General features: G+C 38.0%; 1 protein-coding gene across 1 annotated transcript in view; it reads right to left on the minus strand.

The window, feature by feature from the left end:
• Window positions 1–3825: 3825 nt before the first annotated feature.
• The window catches only part of LOC121332285 (neuroendocrine protein 7B2-like), a 41401-nt gene continuing 28117 nt past the window's right edge, over window positions 3826–17109 (minus strand). Inside the window, exons 3-6 of the mRNA XM_041397630.1 lie at window positions 15525–15674; window positions 12626–12738; window positions 7906–7959; window positions 3826–4612 (exon numbers count right to left, since the gene is read on the minus strand). Coding sequence (XP_041253564.1) covers window positions 4517–4612; window positions 7906–7959; window positions 12626–12738; window positions 15525–15674 — 413 coding nt within the window. The 3' untranslated portion in view covers window positions 3826–4516. The remainder of the gene's footprint in view (window positions 4613–7905; window positions 7960–12625; window positions 12739–15524; window positions 15675–17109) is intronic.

The raw sequence follows: 17109 nt of genomic DNA on the forward strand, positions 1-17109 counted from the left end.
TTTTTACTTATTTTGCATGTAAGCAGATCATGTCAGTGGCTGAGCCCTTCAAGGGAACTTGTTCTTTGCTCATGGTTGGAATCTGCCATTGACCCTAGGCATGACGAACTCACAGACATTTTAAGGAACACAGTAATTCTTTATTTAAAAAGTACACTTCTTCTTTGAGATAATTCCTGAATATGATCCCTTTTAAAAAGTATTGAAGGTAATTGCATGCCTTTAAACAAAACTGAATTTTTAAGTGTATGCCTATGTATTCATGTGGCAGTGGAGTCAGCATTTTCTGTTGGGTTTTTGTTGTTGCTGTCTTCTCTTTAGGGCATATCACATTGACATCCTATTTGTATCAAGCATAGCAGAAATATAATTCAATCTAATTGACAGTTCTGTTAGCCTGAAATGTTGGATTCAGGTGTCTCAAAATTTGAGATAATGTCCTCTCCCTGACAGCCTTGACAGGTTCTGTCTTGGATGGAGAGGTGCCTTAAAATCCTGTGAAGTGACACCTGGCTAATAAAGTAGTGAACATACTCATGTCCTTTGTGGATCATGTGGAACTGTCCTTTCCTTGGACATATTAAATTTTAATGGGATTGTGGTAGCATCCTCTGAATCTCCCTACCTTGACTTCTCCTTCCATAAATCTGTGTGACTTCAGAAAACTGAAAAATTCCCTTTAAAATACCTGGCCTACAGATCCAGGCATTGTCTATTTGTGTCAAAAAAGAAGTAATTGCATAAAAATTATGTCACATTACAAGTTGAGGTGAGAACTGGTTTAGTGAGCTTACCAGCAAAGGGGCCAGAAGATTCCAAGTTTGTTTTGGGTTGATGTTGTTATGGGCTTTTTCCAAAAGATTTAAATGTTCAAAAATTAGGTTTTGTACACCATGAAAATGAAAACAAAGCCTTTTCAACACTTCCATAGAGCTACTGTTTAGAGGCCCAATTTGAAGGCAAGTCTCCTCTTCATAATGAAAAAGCTACTGTCTGCTTCCCCAGCTATGGACATTTGGAAACAAAGGGGTTTGAGTGCTGCTCTGTTGACAACAAAGCCAAAAACCTGATGGACTTGGTAGTCATCTTTCTGCCTGTGCCCTTCCTCAGTTTAACACAAAAGATAGGCTTCATCACATTTTGATAAAATAGGCTTCAGGTCAGCTTTACTTGGAATCCTGGAAGTGACTCTTGGAACTCTGACATCAGAGAAGTAGTATCCAGCTTCTGTGGATTGTCCCTGAGCTGCTGCACCAATAGCAGCATGGTTTTATTGCATTTGGTGAGCGCAAATGTGCCAGTAATTAGAAGTGTATCAGGATTTCCCCTCCTTAGCAATTAACTAAGCATATTTATATTACTTTCTTCTGTGGGTTACCATCATTATATTCTTTACTATTGAGTTTATTATCAGACTGTATTATGTTTTGAAAAGTGTATTAATGTATGTGTGTGTGTGTATGCACATGCACCCTCAGAAGAAGTTTTGTGTCACAAATCAACTACTCCCATCATTTACACAGTGCTTTTTTTTAAACTAGAGTCATAAATATTGCTTTACCAGACAAAACCAAGGTTTCAGGGCAATACACTTTATTTTGTATAGCTTCCTTCAAGCACATTGTGTCTCTTAATGCATTAGAGGTAAGTAACACACTTGCAAATTTTAAAATACTCTAAAAGGCTTTAATTTGATGAAAATTCTAAACAGTATTAATATACATGCTCCTTAATTCACATGCGTGATAAAGGTAAAAGGGCAATTACACCTGAGCAGCTATTTACATTCTTGCAAATAGTGGTTTGGTGAACTCTGAGTGAAGCAGGATAGTTGGTATCTTTGTTCATTGATTCTGAAAGACCAGCACTGTGATTATTCTGTTTAAAAAACTATATATAGATGTTTGGACTGTTGTTGGAACAGTAGGAGGGACAAGGATTTTAGCTTGTTTTTTTTTCTTTTTTTTTTTTTTTTTAAATCAATATGGGACTAGCCAGTCCCACTACCAAAAGACAGCTCTGCCACGAAACTGAAATTAGAATAATGAAATTCATTATCATGGTGCAATAGCTATATTTTATTAAAATTTCACAATAGTACTGCTGAGTCTTCCTGGTGAAACACTCAAGCTGCCTGATGAACTCAGCAGACAGCTGCTCACCACCACGCACTTGACTTGCTCCAGCAGACAGTTCCTGTAAGACACATAGTTTTGTGCAGTGTAAAGATTTTTTTTTCTTTCTTTGCTTGTATTTAAGGACAAAACCAGGTCTGAACTATGGTATTTTTCCTTTGCCTGCACTGTGCAGATGTATCATACATAGGAGGGCAGCTTCTCTGGTGGCATGCAGGCAGCCTGCCAGCTATCCCTGTTCTGGCCAGTCTGCAGTGCTGGATTTCACATCCCCACACAGGGCTGGAGTAACCTGGAGTGCTTCACAAAATTACATGTGGGATTATTGATACTATTAAGCAAGCAATGCTTCTTTGCCTTTCCCTTTTCAAGCCCCATATTTACTGTACACACCTTCTTTTATTATGCACTTGTCCTTAAAAAGAGCTTAAAAATTGCCATCATGGTTGCTTCATTTTTGTGATTCAAATGGATTTTACTGGAGCTATAAGGACAGAATGTAACTCTGATTACTTCAGAAGTATTGATGAAACAGTCAAGGATGTGAAGAAATGCCAATTTCTTAGGAATGACAGCCTAGCTTCCAGCTACCTGGAAGCCTTGTAGCTGCACCAGTGGCTGGCAGCAGGGTTAGATGGAAGGAATGCCCATTTCACACACGGGGCCACTGGGCATCAGTGGGTTTTAATGTCAGGTTATGCCGTGATATATATAGACTCTTTGTTGGTTTTGGAGCAATCTTTGTAGCTTTGCAGCTTTCGATACCTGTGTGAAGACTGAGCAGGAGTGCAGATAAAAAGAGTGAGCTTAAGACGCAGAGAATACAAGTCCTGTCACATGAACAGCTAGATTGCTCCCATCCTGTCCCAGCCGCTGGAAGCCAAAGGAGCTCTGTGAGTCATCGAAATTCCTCATTTTTGTGTCTTCTGTGAGTATAAACCCCACTTTATGACATACTATTCATTTTTCTCTTCAATTTTTTTTAAAGGAAATATGATGAAAGACATGATAGTCCGTTCCAAAATGTTAAGACTTTTGCAATGTACCCATATATGGCATGAAAAGCCCAATTCTCTACATACATAATTTATTACAAATAACTAAGTGGTGGCACAAAAAAAGCAAATGCCAGCAGCAGTCATACTTGTGCCATCCTGTTAATTTTAATTTTGTATAGCTAGGAACCTTAATTTCTTAGTTCTTTTCTTTTTTCTAAGACAGCATCATTATTTCCCTGTATCTTTCTATAGGATGGGAAAGGAAACTACTTTTTTTTTTCCTCACAATTTCCCTTGTATTATTTGTAATATCAGCTGTAAGCTAATGCTATTTTCCATAATTCCAGTGCTCCATTCACGTGGCTTCAAATATTCAGCTGTGTTCTCATCTTTCAGAAAGGGAGAACTCTGGAATATAAAGTTCTTCAATTTCCTGGGGGCAAGAAGGCAATTTAAGCTTCCCAGAACAACTTCAAGAGCAATGATGGCTACGAGTGGTATTAGAGTAGCATATTTTTCAGAAGATCAACTGTAATGACCTTCATATCCCGGATTTAGATTCAGAGGTTGTTGACACAACCTTATTAACACAGACAAATGCCTCCATCTTTACTTATAATTTAACAACACTATAATGCACAAATGCTGCAGTTACTAAGACAAAGAACAGCAGGGGAGATTAATTTTCACATAACAGTTCCATTGATAAGGAAGGAAGATGTTCAAGTGTTCAGGAAAGCTGTGGGCATGGAATGATTAAAACTAACAGAAAAATATTTCAGCAAATACAGTCAAAAAGCAGTTCTTTAATTCTTAAATTTGCACAGCAACAACAGAGACAAACGAGCCTCTGAAATATTTTGGAAAATGTCACTTTGCAAACCTTGTAGATTGCTTAAATGTTTATTGAAATGGACCAAAAGCCAAAATTCTCTGCGTAAAATAAATACTTTGTCTTTGCTAAGTAACAATATTTGTGAACAAAACATAAAACTATAATTTTCATGTGTCAAACATAGTAACATTTAAGATTAAATGTTGGAGTCAGACTTGGCATTTTTTTTATCTTCCTATTTACAAGTTTCTCATTAAGACCATTTACCTCACATTAGCTATCAAAAATGACTAACATTTTTAAAGTTTGCTCCATGACTAAAATAAAAACAACAGAAAAGTCCTTTTACCATAACTTAACAAAAAGCAGAACCATACTTCTATCATCTAGGAGAACATGCTGTTATAAATACAGCTGTTTTTCATCTACAATTATATAAATAATAAGCATGCTGCCATTCACAAGGATTTTAATAGATGATTATATATAAGCAATATCATGATCTAGAGGAGGATGGCATGAGTTTTTATCTTTTATTTTTATTGTACTTATTTAGGACCTTTATCTTCATCTGAAAATTGTGGAACAGACTTCTTTGCTACAACATTATCCAGTCGCTGTCCTTGCAGATAGGGGTTCACACTCTGAAAAAATTTAAAATTATTTAAACTTATTAGAAACAGGGAAACAGATAAAAGGTAACTAGGAATAGTGAACATACTTATGTATTTCTTATCTGTCAGATATTTACAGACTTGGGAGAAAATTGCTTCCAGGGATTATATCTAAAAGTCAACCAGTGTTTTGTTTTTATTTTTTTTTTCCCACAAGAATTTAATTCAATCCACTGAAAGGAATGCAAGTGAAGGAGGACTATCAGGAATACAGAACAATCTCAAACACTGCCTTTTTGCTCCACTCCTTTCCTCAGCTCAGCAGAGAAGCAGCAGCAACTCTAACTCCTAATTCTTGAGGCAGGGCAGAACTTGTTAGAGAAGTACAGGTAAGCTTTAGCTGAAATCACCAGCCCCTGATGGACATTGTGCTGGGATACAAATTAGAGACCACAATTCCAGTTTGACCAAAGCCTCTTGTTCAGCCTGTCTCCTCTCCAGGAAACCCCTCCTTGCTTCCTCTCTTGATGCTGAGATAAAAAACTGCTGGCAAAGAAGCAGAGCCAAACAAGGTTTTGGCATAGAAAATGGCTCTCACAGCACTGCCAGAAGAAGGGAATGCTGCAAAGAAGATTCCTGGAGAGGGCTGAACTTCACTTTGCACCATGAAAGCAGCACAATGTGAGGCTGAAGATGAACAGATCCTGTCTCAAAACTGCTTGGAGATTGTAGATGGAGTAACATAGAAAGCAATGCTTGAGTTTTATCTATACCAATGGAGTAAAATGTATTTACTGCATTTGCAAAGTGGCAAGCAGTTCAGTGGTGCTTCAGTATTAAATATCATTTACACCTGCTTTCTGGCCTGTTACACTGCCAGTGTAAGCAAAATTCAAGTGTATATTGTCTCCTTCACACAGATGCAGTCAAAAATTCTAGCATGAAGGCTTCTTGATGCTAATAAAAACTGTTCGCCTAAGGACAAACTTCAGAGGAATGCAAATTTTCCAGTATCTCCTGATTCTTTTCAGGATGACTGTGTGTCACAGAAATTACTTTCCTTGAGATATTTCTGTGCTTCTTTCACCAAAACTTAGGAATTAAAAAAAAAAAAAAAGCATTCATAATGGGCATGAAATACTTATTTGCAGCTATCCCAAGTATTTGTCAAATCTCTGGAAAACATTTGGGGTTTATCTGTCATCAAGTTTAAGTTTATCAGTCTTCAAATCTGGGTTTCTGCAGATTTGTGGATGCTATCATTAATAATTAGCACATAGCAGCCCTTTTGCTTACTTCTGTTGGGTTTTGGGTGTTTTGCCTGCTGCAAGTGAAAACATAAAAATATTAAGAACCAGAAATGAATGTGGAAAAATCTTTGAAAATAAACTAACTCCAATGCTTTAAATTGTTAGAAATAAGACATATGTAAATGATTTGTTTGTGTTTGTTTAAAGAAGTTCTGTTTAATGTTAATTTAGTGAAATTCAACTGTTGCATAAACTTCTAGGAATTATTTGAAGATTCCTAGGAAGATTAATTGGTCTTTCTTTTTGGAATGGTACTTGCTTGCTACTTTTTGAAATAAAGTTGAAGAGAATGAGACTACATAAAATTTTGAATCCTTCTTAACCAACAAAAGAAAACACAAAATATAATGCAAAATACTTTGGCTGATCTGACTAAAATACGTTTAATCCCATGCAGCTGTGCAGAATTCAAAGTAATGCACGCTCCCGAGCACCTTTGTACAGAGCTCTGAGCCCACAGAACTCAGTGATCACAGAAGTGGTCCTGACACTTCTGGACAGGGCTGTCTGCCAGCACAGACATTTAAAAAAAGGGGAGAATTGCCAGATCCCAAAACTATGTCTGTGCAGAAAGGCATGGAGGAGTTGCAGGGAGCACAAAAGGCAGGAGAGGAATCCAGTGGACTTCTTGATTTCTAGAGAAATACACTCTGCTGCTGACAGTTCTAGGTTACTCTTCTGCTGATAAAGTGGAGATTCTGAATTGCTCATTAAATCATTAGTAATCATTACAGTATTACCCTAAAATAATTTAAATTTGAATGAATTTAGCATTAAGTGCCATGTTGGTGCTAGCAAAATAAGTCTGCTGTAAAGGAATTCACCTTCAAAATTCTGGGCTACCCCTGGCCACGTAACTGTCAAGTGTCTCCAGCTAGTCCTTCTTTTGTATCCAGTTATGTCAGTCAGCTCACAGAAAGAAAATGTTCTTTTTTTCTTTTTTTCCCCTCATGTATATGTTGCATGAATTCCTCTTTAACATGCTGCTCTAGCTATTAATAAATATTCTGCTGAACTGTTTCCAGAGTAATTCTACTTAGTTAAAAATTAAAGTCAGGTGACTACCCTTTTTTACTCTTCAACTAACAAACTCAAGAATCACATGTAAGCATGAAGCAGATACTGAGCTCTGGTCAGATCTTTAACTTATGTTTGACATGCCAACTGCCAGTGATGTCTGAATCAGGAAAAAATCAACTCATCTTCTCCCTTTCTAGCCTGAGAACTAAAAAATAAGTAAATCATCTTCACTTATGCTTGTTATTTTAAATTATATTTACTTCATTTACAATATAAACTGTGCTGTCATATTTTGAAAAGCTACTTTCTGGCAGAGAGCTAGACTTTTCCTTTTTGTAAGAATAATACACAGCAGCAAAGCTGAAGATGTCGACTCTTACTGAAAGTGATTTTTTTTTTTCAATTAAAGAAAGGCTGACACTACCAAAAAAGAGAGAAAATGAGGCAGACTGTGCAGAATCTCTCTGTGTGGGTTGCCTTCCTTGTTACAAGAGCAGAACAGTGAGAACCTTTTCATCTTTGCCTTTCAAGCAAGTGGGACACAGAGACAGGAGTTCATCTGAGGTAGATCAGATAAAGAACCACCTCTAGTGTTATTCGCACCCAAAAATGTATTCACAAACATAGATAGTGGTAATTAAATTTACTAATATTTTTAGTAGGAAACTTCAAATTCTGTTTTAGAGATATTGAAATACTTCTAAATGGCTTTAAGCAAATAGGATCAATTTTAAAAGACAGACAATATGAGGTTTTCTAATGTTCTACACTTAAGTGTATCTTCTGAAAGTAAGAGTCTCTTTTGAGAAACCAGGCTTGTGCCCAGTGTTCAGTCCTTAAGCTGGCTATAGCATTTTATCACAGAGAGTCCCTGACACACAATCTAAAGTACAATACAAATGCATTAGACTATCTCTTCATTTCAACAATATGGTTTTAATTTTTATTACGTCTCTAGATTATATAGGGGCTATGAAATATTCCAATAGTTACCCTCTTTCTTCTTTTTGGACCACCATTGATTTTCTCAAAGAGTAAACTCTTGCTCTGGAAAGGAGAAAAAAAAAACCCAACACAGCCATCAACTCCATTACACTCTTGTGTTAAAATACTACTTCTGCTATTAAATATTATCAAGTCTAGAGGAGTGTGTAGCTTTATGGGAGAAATAAACCACAAATAAATATTTGCGTATTCCTACTAAGATTTGCAGTTCTTCAGGAGCAGTCACAGCCTTATCAACAATTTAAAAGCCAGTAATTTTCCACTATGTTATGCCCCGTGTTCAGGTAATAAGGGCTTCAAGTATGTGCTGTATAGTCTGGATGTTCCCCATCATGTGATACATAGCAAAATATTTTTTTCTTTTTTTTTTTTTTTTTTTTTTAAGAAAAGGCACAAGGAAGAAGAAAAATAAGAATGTGAGGGAGAATAAGCAGGAGTCCTGCCTCTGGTATATCTTTCTATACACTTGAGGTGACACGAGAACGGGAGCAAAAAAAATTTGCTTTACAAGGGATTTTCTAATTCCTTTTAAAAACAGAAATAAGCATCATTCCTACTGTTTTGTTGTCTTTGCTTATTCCCTTCCAGATATCAACACTTCCCAGTGCAAAGTTCTGCTGAAAGGAGTTCAGCGCCAACTCTTCCTTTGTTTAAGTAGTGCCCTCAATAAAGCTTCTAAAAACCATTTGGTCTATAACATTTTTAATGGCAAACCTTTTAAAAACTGCCAGAAACATCTTGGCAGAAGAGAAAGTTATGATGATGAGAAAAGAAAATGAAAAAAAAACCCAACACAAAAAACCCCCTCTAACCATAGTTTACATAAGTGCATCCACATATTGTTGTATTTCTTATAAGTAGTGAATTCTAATAAAGTCTGGAATAACACACACATGTTCAACACATTTTGTTTCAGTTCTATGTTATGAAGAAAACCAAAACCAAACCCTAACCTGAAAATGGAAGGAGAGAAGAATTACATGTATAAAAGCAGAAGACTATATAAACAAGGCCATTAATTCTGCTATAAACAACTGACCTAACATTGATTATATAAATAGAAAGTGTAATTCTAGCACGAGACAAATTCACCAAACACGTCTAACTCTCTCTGCAGCCTTGATATGAGAAAAAACAAACATTTTCAAGTGTTACAATGAAATCTGCCAAAATTGTCTGTTTTGTACTTCTTGTGTTCATTAAACCTCAAATTCACAAGGCCTATCTCTTGTCCAACCTCAGTTATTTTGTCTGAGCTGTTCCAAAACGGAACAGAGATGAAGTTGGCCAAGGGGGACATTCTTGGCTAGTCATTTTTGCGAGCTCACTTCAGGAAAACTTAAATTTAACATTTTAAAGAAACTCAAGGATGCATGAATTATTCTCCTTAGAAAACAAAGCACCATTAAAACTTCTCTTTCTGAAGTGTTTGACCTTGTACTTTCATGAGAGGAAAAAGGGTGTTTCTGAAATAAAAATAATTTCATGGACTACTGGAGCTAGCATTTCTGTCTTTCTGAAAAATTTACAATTGAACTGTCCATGTTCAAGGAAACCATATTTTGTTTAGTCTGTTTGAGAAAATGTTTTAAGACCCTAAGTACTGCTGTAGCATTATGTGGAGTACAAAGCAAATATGGTTGTGGAGCATGAGCTAAGAACATATTTGTATGATAATAGCAATCCTGAAAATATGTTCCACTGAGTAATGGCCTGACCTCATCAGCCACCAGAATCTGCCCATGAAGTGTTCATCCTCCACTGAGAGGTTGTTAAGGATGAAGGCACAGAGTTTTCTTCACTTAAAGATACACCTCATGTAGAGACATGCTGGATGTGATTTTCTACTTTTCCCTCACTCCTGGAGCTTCCTTTGCATCCTCTTGGCTACTTGGATTAGAGTACTACAGGTTGGGGTTTGGGTGGAAAAAAATCAGAAGTTAAAATGCTTTAAACCAACAAAATATGGAAGAGGTTTTTAGATTTGATTATAATCATATAGTCTAAATTATCTTTGTTCAAGTGTTTCTGGATGCCAACAACACTTCTACAAATCATCCTAAGAGCCAATCTGCAAGATGCAAGAAAGGCAGAAAGTGTCTATGTCCTGTAAGGAAAAGTCTGAACTGGGGAAAAAACTCTGAAATCTTAGAAACTATAGTTATACACAAGGACAGAAAACTCCAAAAGTCACTCATCCTACTATTTCCACTGTCACCTCTATGTTTTCCCCCTATGAGGAGAGGGGAGGAGAGTATAAGCCGTGGATCTCACTCTATAAACAGTCTGTTCCTGAGACTTCTCACAGGCCAACATATTGATATATGGGGAGTTGTCCCAAAGACAGAAAAATTCTTCCCCTTTCTTCCCACTCCTAGCCCAGTATATATTTATTACGATTTATATATTTGTATCTGCAGATGTATTAGCAGGATTTACACATAATATTTAGCATCTACATAACCATACACTTTGCTGCATGAGACAGCTTCTAGACTTGCTTGGCCCTTATAAAATGTGTGTTATTCACAGGATACTGCAGAGGTCCTACAGCTTTGCAAGCATGACAGTCTGTCACCAAAACAAGCCAACCAACCTGTTTCTGTCCCAGTAGAACAAACAGGTTCTTTTTTCCTGACCTGGTAATGTAATCTGGGTTTTTTTGTGGTTACACTAAGGAATGCATTTTGGCTCCTGGAAAGGACAAGTCACTGGGAATTGTAACACTTCCTCCACCACACAGTGGTAGGAAAAGGCTGGAGAGAAGCTCCCCAAGAGCTGGGAGCACATGCCAGCCTCCATGGATCCAGCAGACACTGGCTGCAGGAGCTGCAGCTGGTGATGACAGCCTGGTGCCCACTCAGCTGGCAAGAGCTGGTGGAAACACAGTCTGTGAGCACACAACCATCACTGCCCCGGGCATCTGGTCCTAGGCTCTTCAACAGGAGAAGCAGGAACAAACTGTTGTGGGCAAAGGGAATTTTAGGTGCTGGGGGCAGTGGGAGGATGAGGATGCACAACTACACAGCCAGCTGTGTTGGTCATTTACAACTTAATGCAGACAACAGTGAGTTCCCTAAAAGAGCTGATCTACTTCAGCTTTGCTTTATAAGCAAACAGCTAATTTTTAGAGTGCTTACCTGATTTTTCCAGAGAATTAAAAATAAAAACTCCAGCCACACAAAGATACCAGTGTATTTATATTTTTACCATGTGGTAATATGCAAATAGGAGACAATCAGGGTTGTTCTCCTGGATCTCAGCAGAATATCTGCTCATGCATATGACCAGTTGTTTAATCTTTAATTAAAAAGATCTGGAGTTGGCTAAGCTGCAGCTAGATATGATTACTATTTAGTACCTAAAAGTGTTTTAATCCCTACGTGAGCAGCTTTTTCTCCTGAATTAGTAGTGATGGATGGAGATGCAAAAAAGCCCAGGATTCACTAATGATTTACTATCATTTATTAAGTATATATGTTGCTGATGACAACACAGTATGTATGCTTGATTCTGAAATATTGCTATAGGCCAAAGATTTACAGAAGTGCCTTTGTAGTCTTCAGAATGGTATTATGAAAGTAAAGTTCTCAGGAATAATAAGAAAACTAACAGCCTTATCTGGCATAAATAAGAATGTTCACCATCTGGTGTTTTTTAAATGAAAACCTTTGATGGTAATTACTCAGAATGCAACAAGTTTCCAAAATTTGGATTTTTGGCATGATTCTCTCCAGAAATTTAGCACTCGCATAAGTAATTAAGACTATAAATCTTACACTGGTTTGATTATGAAGATGAATCATTGTCTCAAAATTACAGCAGGAGAAGAGACTGCCAAACATGTCCATTTATCGATATATGCTTACAGAGCACTGGTTTAGTGCAATCTTAAGTGAGGTGTTATAACAATGTAAAATGAGATTTCATTATTTGCTCTACAAGCATAAATTATGATCATTGTTATTGTTTTCCTGGCGCCTGAAAATGGATTTGGGATTGGACATTTTAACTGATGTAATCCAAGATTAAGTGGCAGAGCTTTCTTTGGAGCCTCTAGCCTGCAGAAATAGTCTAGCTGCAGTTATTAAAGTCCTTGCCTGCTCAGAGCAAGATTCTTGCCCTTAGTGTAGCTCACTGTGTTTATTATATGCGATGTGTCAAATAGGTTTTCAATATTATACAGCGCATAACCTGACTAGAGGAAGAAGCAGCATCAAGTCCTCCAAAATCCTTAAGGTGAGGATTCCTTAAGGCAAATTGTCATCCTAGATTTTCTAAGCTGTTTTAAGCTGCTGAACTCCATCTATCTGTATTTTCCTTCTATTTTTTATACATGTAAATAGTCATTTATGATATTCTTTCAGATTAGGGCCATCCGATATTTTGAAATCTTAAAATCTGCACTAATTTTGGCTACTTGTTCACTGTTGTTTGAAAGGTGGTGTTTTGCACTTCTCAAGCTGTCATGCTTTGGGACAGGTAATAGAACAAGGATTTCTACTTTCTGTTTTTCTGGGGTGTTTATCAATCACAAGCACTATTTCTGTTTTTCAGGGCAAGTTCACCTTTTTTGAGAAGTTTCCCTTGGGGTGATAACTTTTCCAGCATTAAGGACGATACTGTCCTCATGGTTTCATGGTGTCCCACACAGCAGACAATACCCAGTTTCACATGCAACAAAAATAAGCAAGAAGCATGTACTCACCCACTTGCCCCTGTTGGGATAATCATGCTCTGGATCAAAAAGGTGTTGGTGCAGTTGGTATTCCCTGCTGAACTCTGCTGTGTCTGGGGTGTTTTCTAGACACCCATCATCAACTGCAAAAGAAAGCACTGAGTGTTTAGTAGCTTTGAAACACACAATATGTGCCACATTAGTCAGCAAACCCCTCCTTTATGTTTTTCTTTTAATTATTGCACTTGATTTTACCTAGAATTGCATCCTGTTCTGATTAAGAAGCGATATTATTTTCTTTTTTAAATGCTCACAGGTCGTTTTAGAAATTGGTAAAGCAATACTTTTGAAGGTCATGGTAAAACAGTGCTGTGAGCAAAGACAGAATTTCTTTCACTGAGTAGCTAGCTCTTCCTAGAGCTCCGTTTCTGGTTTGCTACTTTGTTCAAACTGGCTGACAATTATTTCTGCATCACAAGATCTCATAAAAATGCTATGTAGGAGAAGTTTTATGATGAAAACATTTCTGTAGATTGGTAACTAATCTGATTGGTCCAGAAACCTCCTTTAACCATAATGGATGGTTTTGTAGGCAGTGTCACATCAAGATAATATCTTTTTAAAAATCAACTTGGGGTCTTTTTACCAAAGTAAGTCATCTTTAGCTGAAACAAAGGTTCAGTAACTTGAGGCCAGAGCAGGTTTTTGGCTAGAGTCTGCTCCTGGAGCTCCCACTGCTTAGCCAGCATGGGGAGCTTGCGGTCCAAGTTCCTCTCAGACATACCCAAGGAGATCCTACCAGCCAGGGCATGATGCTGGGCATTCAAACAGCTGCATCTGCCAGAACACAGGCACTCCAGAGCACACACCTGTGGACTTTCCCTTCTGTCCTTGTGTGTCATCATGTAAAAACATTTGCAGATGGATTATCTTTTTTTCCTCAGATGTGGGTAAAGACTTGACTTAGAACTGAGTTGATTCAATGACCTGAGGAGGTTATTCTGAGTTCAACAGATCCAGCTTTCTCTCTTTTCTCGTTGGGACTGGTAAAAAAGAAAATTGCCAATAGAAAACAGGGGGAAACTCTTCACACTGGCTAAGTAACTCAGAAACTATTAAAACATTTAGAAATCATTTCAGTCTCATCAGGGACAAGGTTATGTCAAGAGAGAAACAGGTGACAACAGATGTGCAGTAGACCTCAGAGCATTTGTGTCTTTTGGTAGAAAACAAAAAGGGCAGCAGGACACATGGGTGTCCTCTATGACTGCTAATCCAAAAGTCCTCAACTCAGCTGCTCCAGGCTTATGTATTCCTGCTGTGGAATGTGCATATGTAGACTGGAAAAATTGTTTTCCATTAAGCAAATCCACAGACCTGATTGAGGAAGGCCTCTGGTAATTTGTATGCATAATACAGCCACCACTTGAATTTCCATTTAAGGCTCTGAAAAATATTTTACTCTAATCCTGGCAGATACTATCTTCACTCACAGCATACCTATGACAGAGCCATTTATCTGAGCAGGCAGCACTTCCCTGCAAATTCCCCCTCTGTTCAGATCTTGCTGTATTAGCTTAGCTAATGACTTTTATTTCACCTAAGACAGAAAAATTGAAGGGATTTTCAAAGGCATTTCCTGGATGCCATGTTTTTAATTTATTTATCTAATCATGAACAGCAGTCTAATGGGCAAGCACGGAAGATAGAAAGTCCATGTGTGTGCTTTTGTGTGTGTGAGAAAATCTAAACCCATCATTTGCAACTTGTCAGACAACAGCGATAGTGAACAAATTGGAAGATGGTGTATTACTCCAGAAGAGATGAAGGCACCATCACCAAATGGTCTGTAATAGAAAACAGTAATGGAGGACTATTTGAAATTTTGTCAAATTTTTGAATGAAATGCAAAAACACTTCACTGTGAAAAAAACTTTTCATAACAAATATAATTTTCTTATTAATTCTAAGATAGAACATTTTTAAAACAATACTGACAACTGTTCTGCATTATCCAAATAATATAAAAGAAGACTAAACAGAAAACATTTTGAAAAGATCTCTTAGCTGACAAATAAAAAATCAGAGAAAAATAGAGCGCTCATTCCCAGTTCGAGGTCCCAAGGCAGCCAATGGCTGTTTTACTACTGCTTTCAGTCCTGGAAGTCATTCCTTGGCTCAAGTAGCAGGAAGGAGATCCATTCTCTCAGGGTATGTGTATCATGCACATGCAGGGCTACTTTGGTGACCCTTGGGCACCAGCCCTGCAGGCTCCGTGCCTGTGTGGTGGCACCTGGGGGTCATCCTGCGTGTCCCGGGTGGCAGCCCGAGGGACACCCCACGTGTCCCAGGCACCGCTCCTGCTCTCCGAGGCTGCGCTGCCAGAGCCAGCCTGCCTGCAGTGCCCTGGGCTACAGCCACGCAGTTCTCCGCTTCTTGGCACAGATGCACCCGCAGTGAGCTGTAAAGACACATGGATTGGAGCCAAGGTATCTTAAATATTGACTCATGGTCTGGGTTGGAGATCAGGGCAGACAGTTTCATTCCTCTTGGCACAATGAAAGTCTCTAAAATAAGGGCAAATCTCATCTGTACAGAATAACTTTTTTCAGGGGACAGCTTAAAAATTAACTCCTTTGGGAGCATGATGCTCTCATAAATCCCACTATCTTCTACTCTGAGATCGAGATGATTTCCTCCCCCTTCTCCAGCATTATACAGCAATGCAGGATATGCACATATTCTTATTAAAAAAAAAAAAGATAAAAAAAAAGCTCATCTGAAACACTAAAACACTCAATTTCTCAACAGTTCTTGTCCTGGGGTATAGAATGAAAAAACCCCTGATTTCTGATCATGGGTTATACAGTGCTGAAAGACAGGAAGATATACAGTGAAGACAGAGGTACAAAGGGTACAGCTGAATTACCTGTTTTTCCAATAGGGCAGGGATTTGGAGGGTCAGGATATCCTTGATCTTCACTGAAATCCTTTGGTACATTATCGCCTGTCAGCTCAGCCACGATGTTTGGGATATTGCCATAAGGACCCAAGTGCTGGAGACCCTCGTGCGCACCACCTAGCAAAGACAATTTATGCACAGTCATTTCACGAGAGTAAAAGTTTAAGTACTTCAGCTGGTGCAAGTAATCTACACTTCAATTTAAAATATAATCTCTTTCTATATGTATATAATTGCTTTAGAGACAAATCCAAGTTTAGATTTCAAGCATCTCTTTTCAAGCATCATGTGACCTAAATCCAGTAACTTCGATAATTAAAAATGAAACTAGGAAACAAAACCGGCCTCATTATTAGTCTTATGGTTGTTTTTTTCCTTAACTATGAAAATTTTAGGCAAGAAAATGCCAAGAAATAGATATCATGAAACCTGATACATCTAAAACACAATTATCTTCAGTCACTGATACTATTACTGTTCATTATGGCAGCTAACAACAGAAGGTATAGCAAGACAGCATCATGGCAGGGAGACAATGTTAATGATGAGAAAGAAATACTACCTGCACAGCCCAGAAATACATTAATAAATTAACTCTCAAGAGGGCTTGAGATATTAAGGTCCTTAGGGACCCAGGGTATTCTACCAAATTTGGCTGTATACACCTAGAAAAAATATTTTTAAATGAAACCAATTCTTAAATGTAAATTTGCACTTCCTGTTGTAATGATGAAAAGGGGTGAAGAGTCCCTGTTGTTGATGGGAATTTTTGTTCCCATATATCTCCACAGTAGTCAAAAGCATCCCAGGCAGTGACTTCACACTTTTACATGCAAGATTACCTTTTCCCTGTGGGACCCAGAGCAGCATCACTGCAGGGTTACAGCAGCAGAGTGCAGCAGGTTTTGGAACTTGGTGGCAGAGGACACAGCGACGGGCCTGCTGTGCTTGGGCAACTGCACCCAGAGCTGCTGTGCTGTGCCACCTGCCACACACCTCAGTGGCTGCCCTGCCTTTCACAAGTAGGGTCTTCCACTAAAGATTTGGGAACCCAGCTCAGGCCCTCTCTCTCACTCTCTAAATAATTATCTGTCCCAGATCTTTTCTGCATGCCTTACTGGCTAAATGCATCCACAGGCTAAACCCCAGCTGCTTGTGGAGTTTTTTAAATACTATTGTACATTATTCTTTTGAATTTCAGACATAATACGTTAGTTTCAAGCATGTTCTTTTTCCCTGACAAAGACAGCTACCACACACACTGCAGCAATGGAGATGGTAGTATGACAGCAAAGTAATATTTTTTTAAGCCCTATATAATGAGGGATAACAACATACAGTCAATGTATAAATTCTACTAACAATGAATTGAGAGGAAAAGGAATTTGAACAACTGGAAAATATGAGTTAAAGAGTGAACACAGACACAACTGCTTGGGTAAATAGCAAAATCACCATATTATCACCAAATAGTCTTATTTAAAATTTATTTATTTTTCATCGATCCAGAAGATGTGAATAAAGCCTGTGAACATGAAAGTTGCTCCAAAAG

This window comes from Onychostruthus taczanowskii, unplaced genomic scaffold (genome assembly GCF_017590055.1).
Source record: "Onychostruthus taczanowskii isolate IOZ18803 unplaced genomic scaffold, ASM1759005v1 scaffold1, whole genome shotgun sequence".
Lineage (NCBI taxonomy): Eukaryota > Metazoa > Chordata > Aves > Passeriformes > Passeridae > Onychostruthus > Onychostruthus taczanowskii.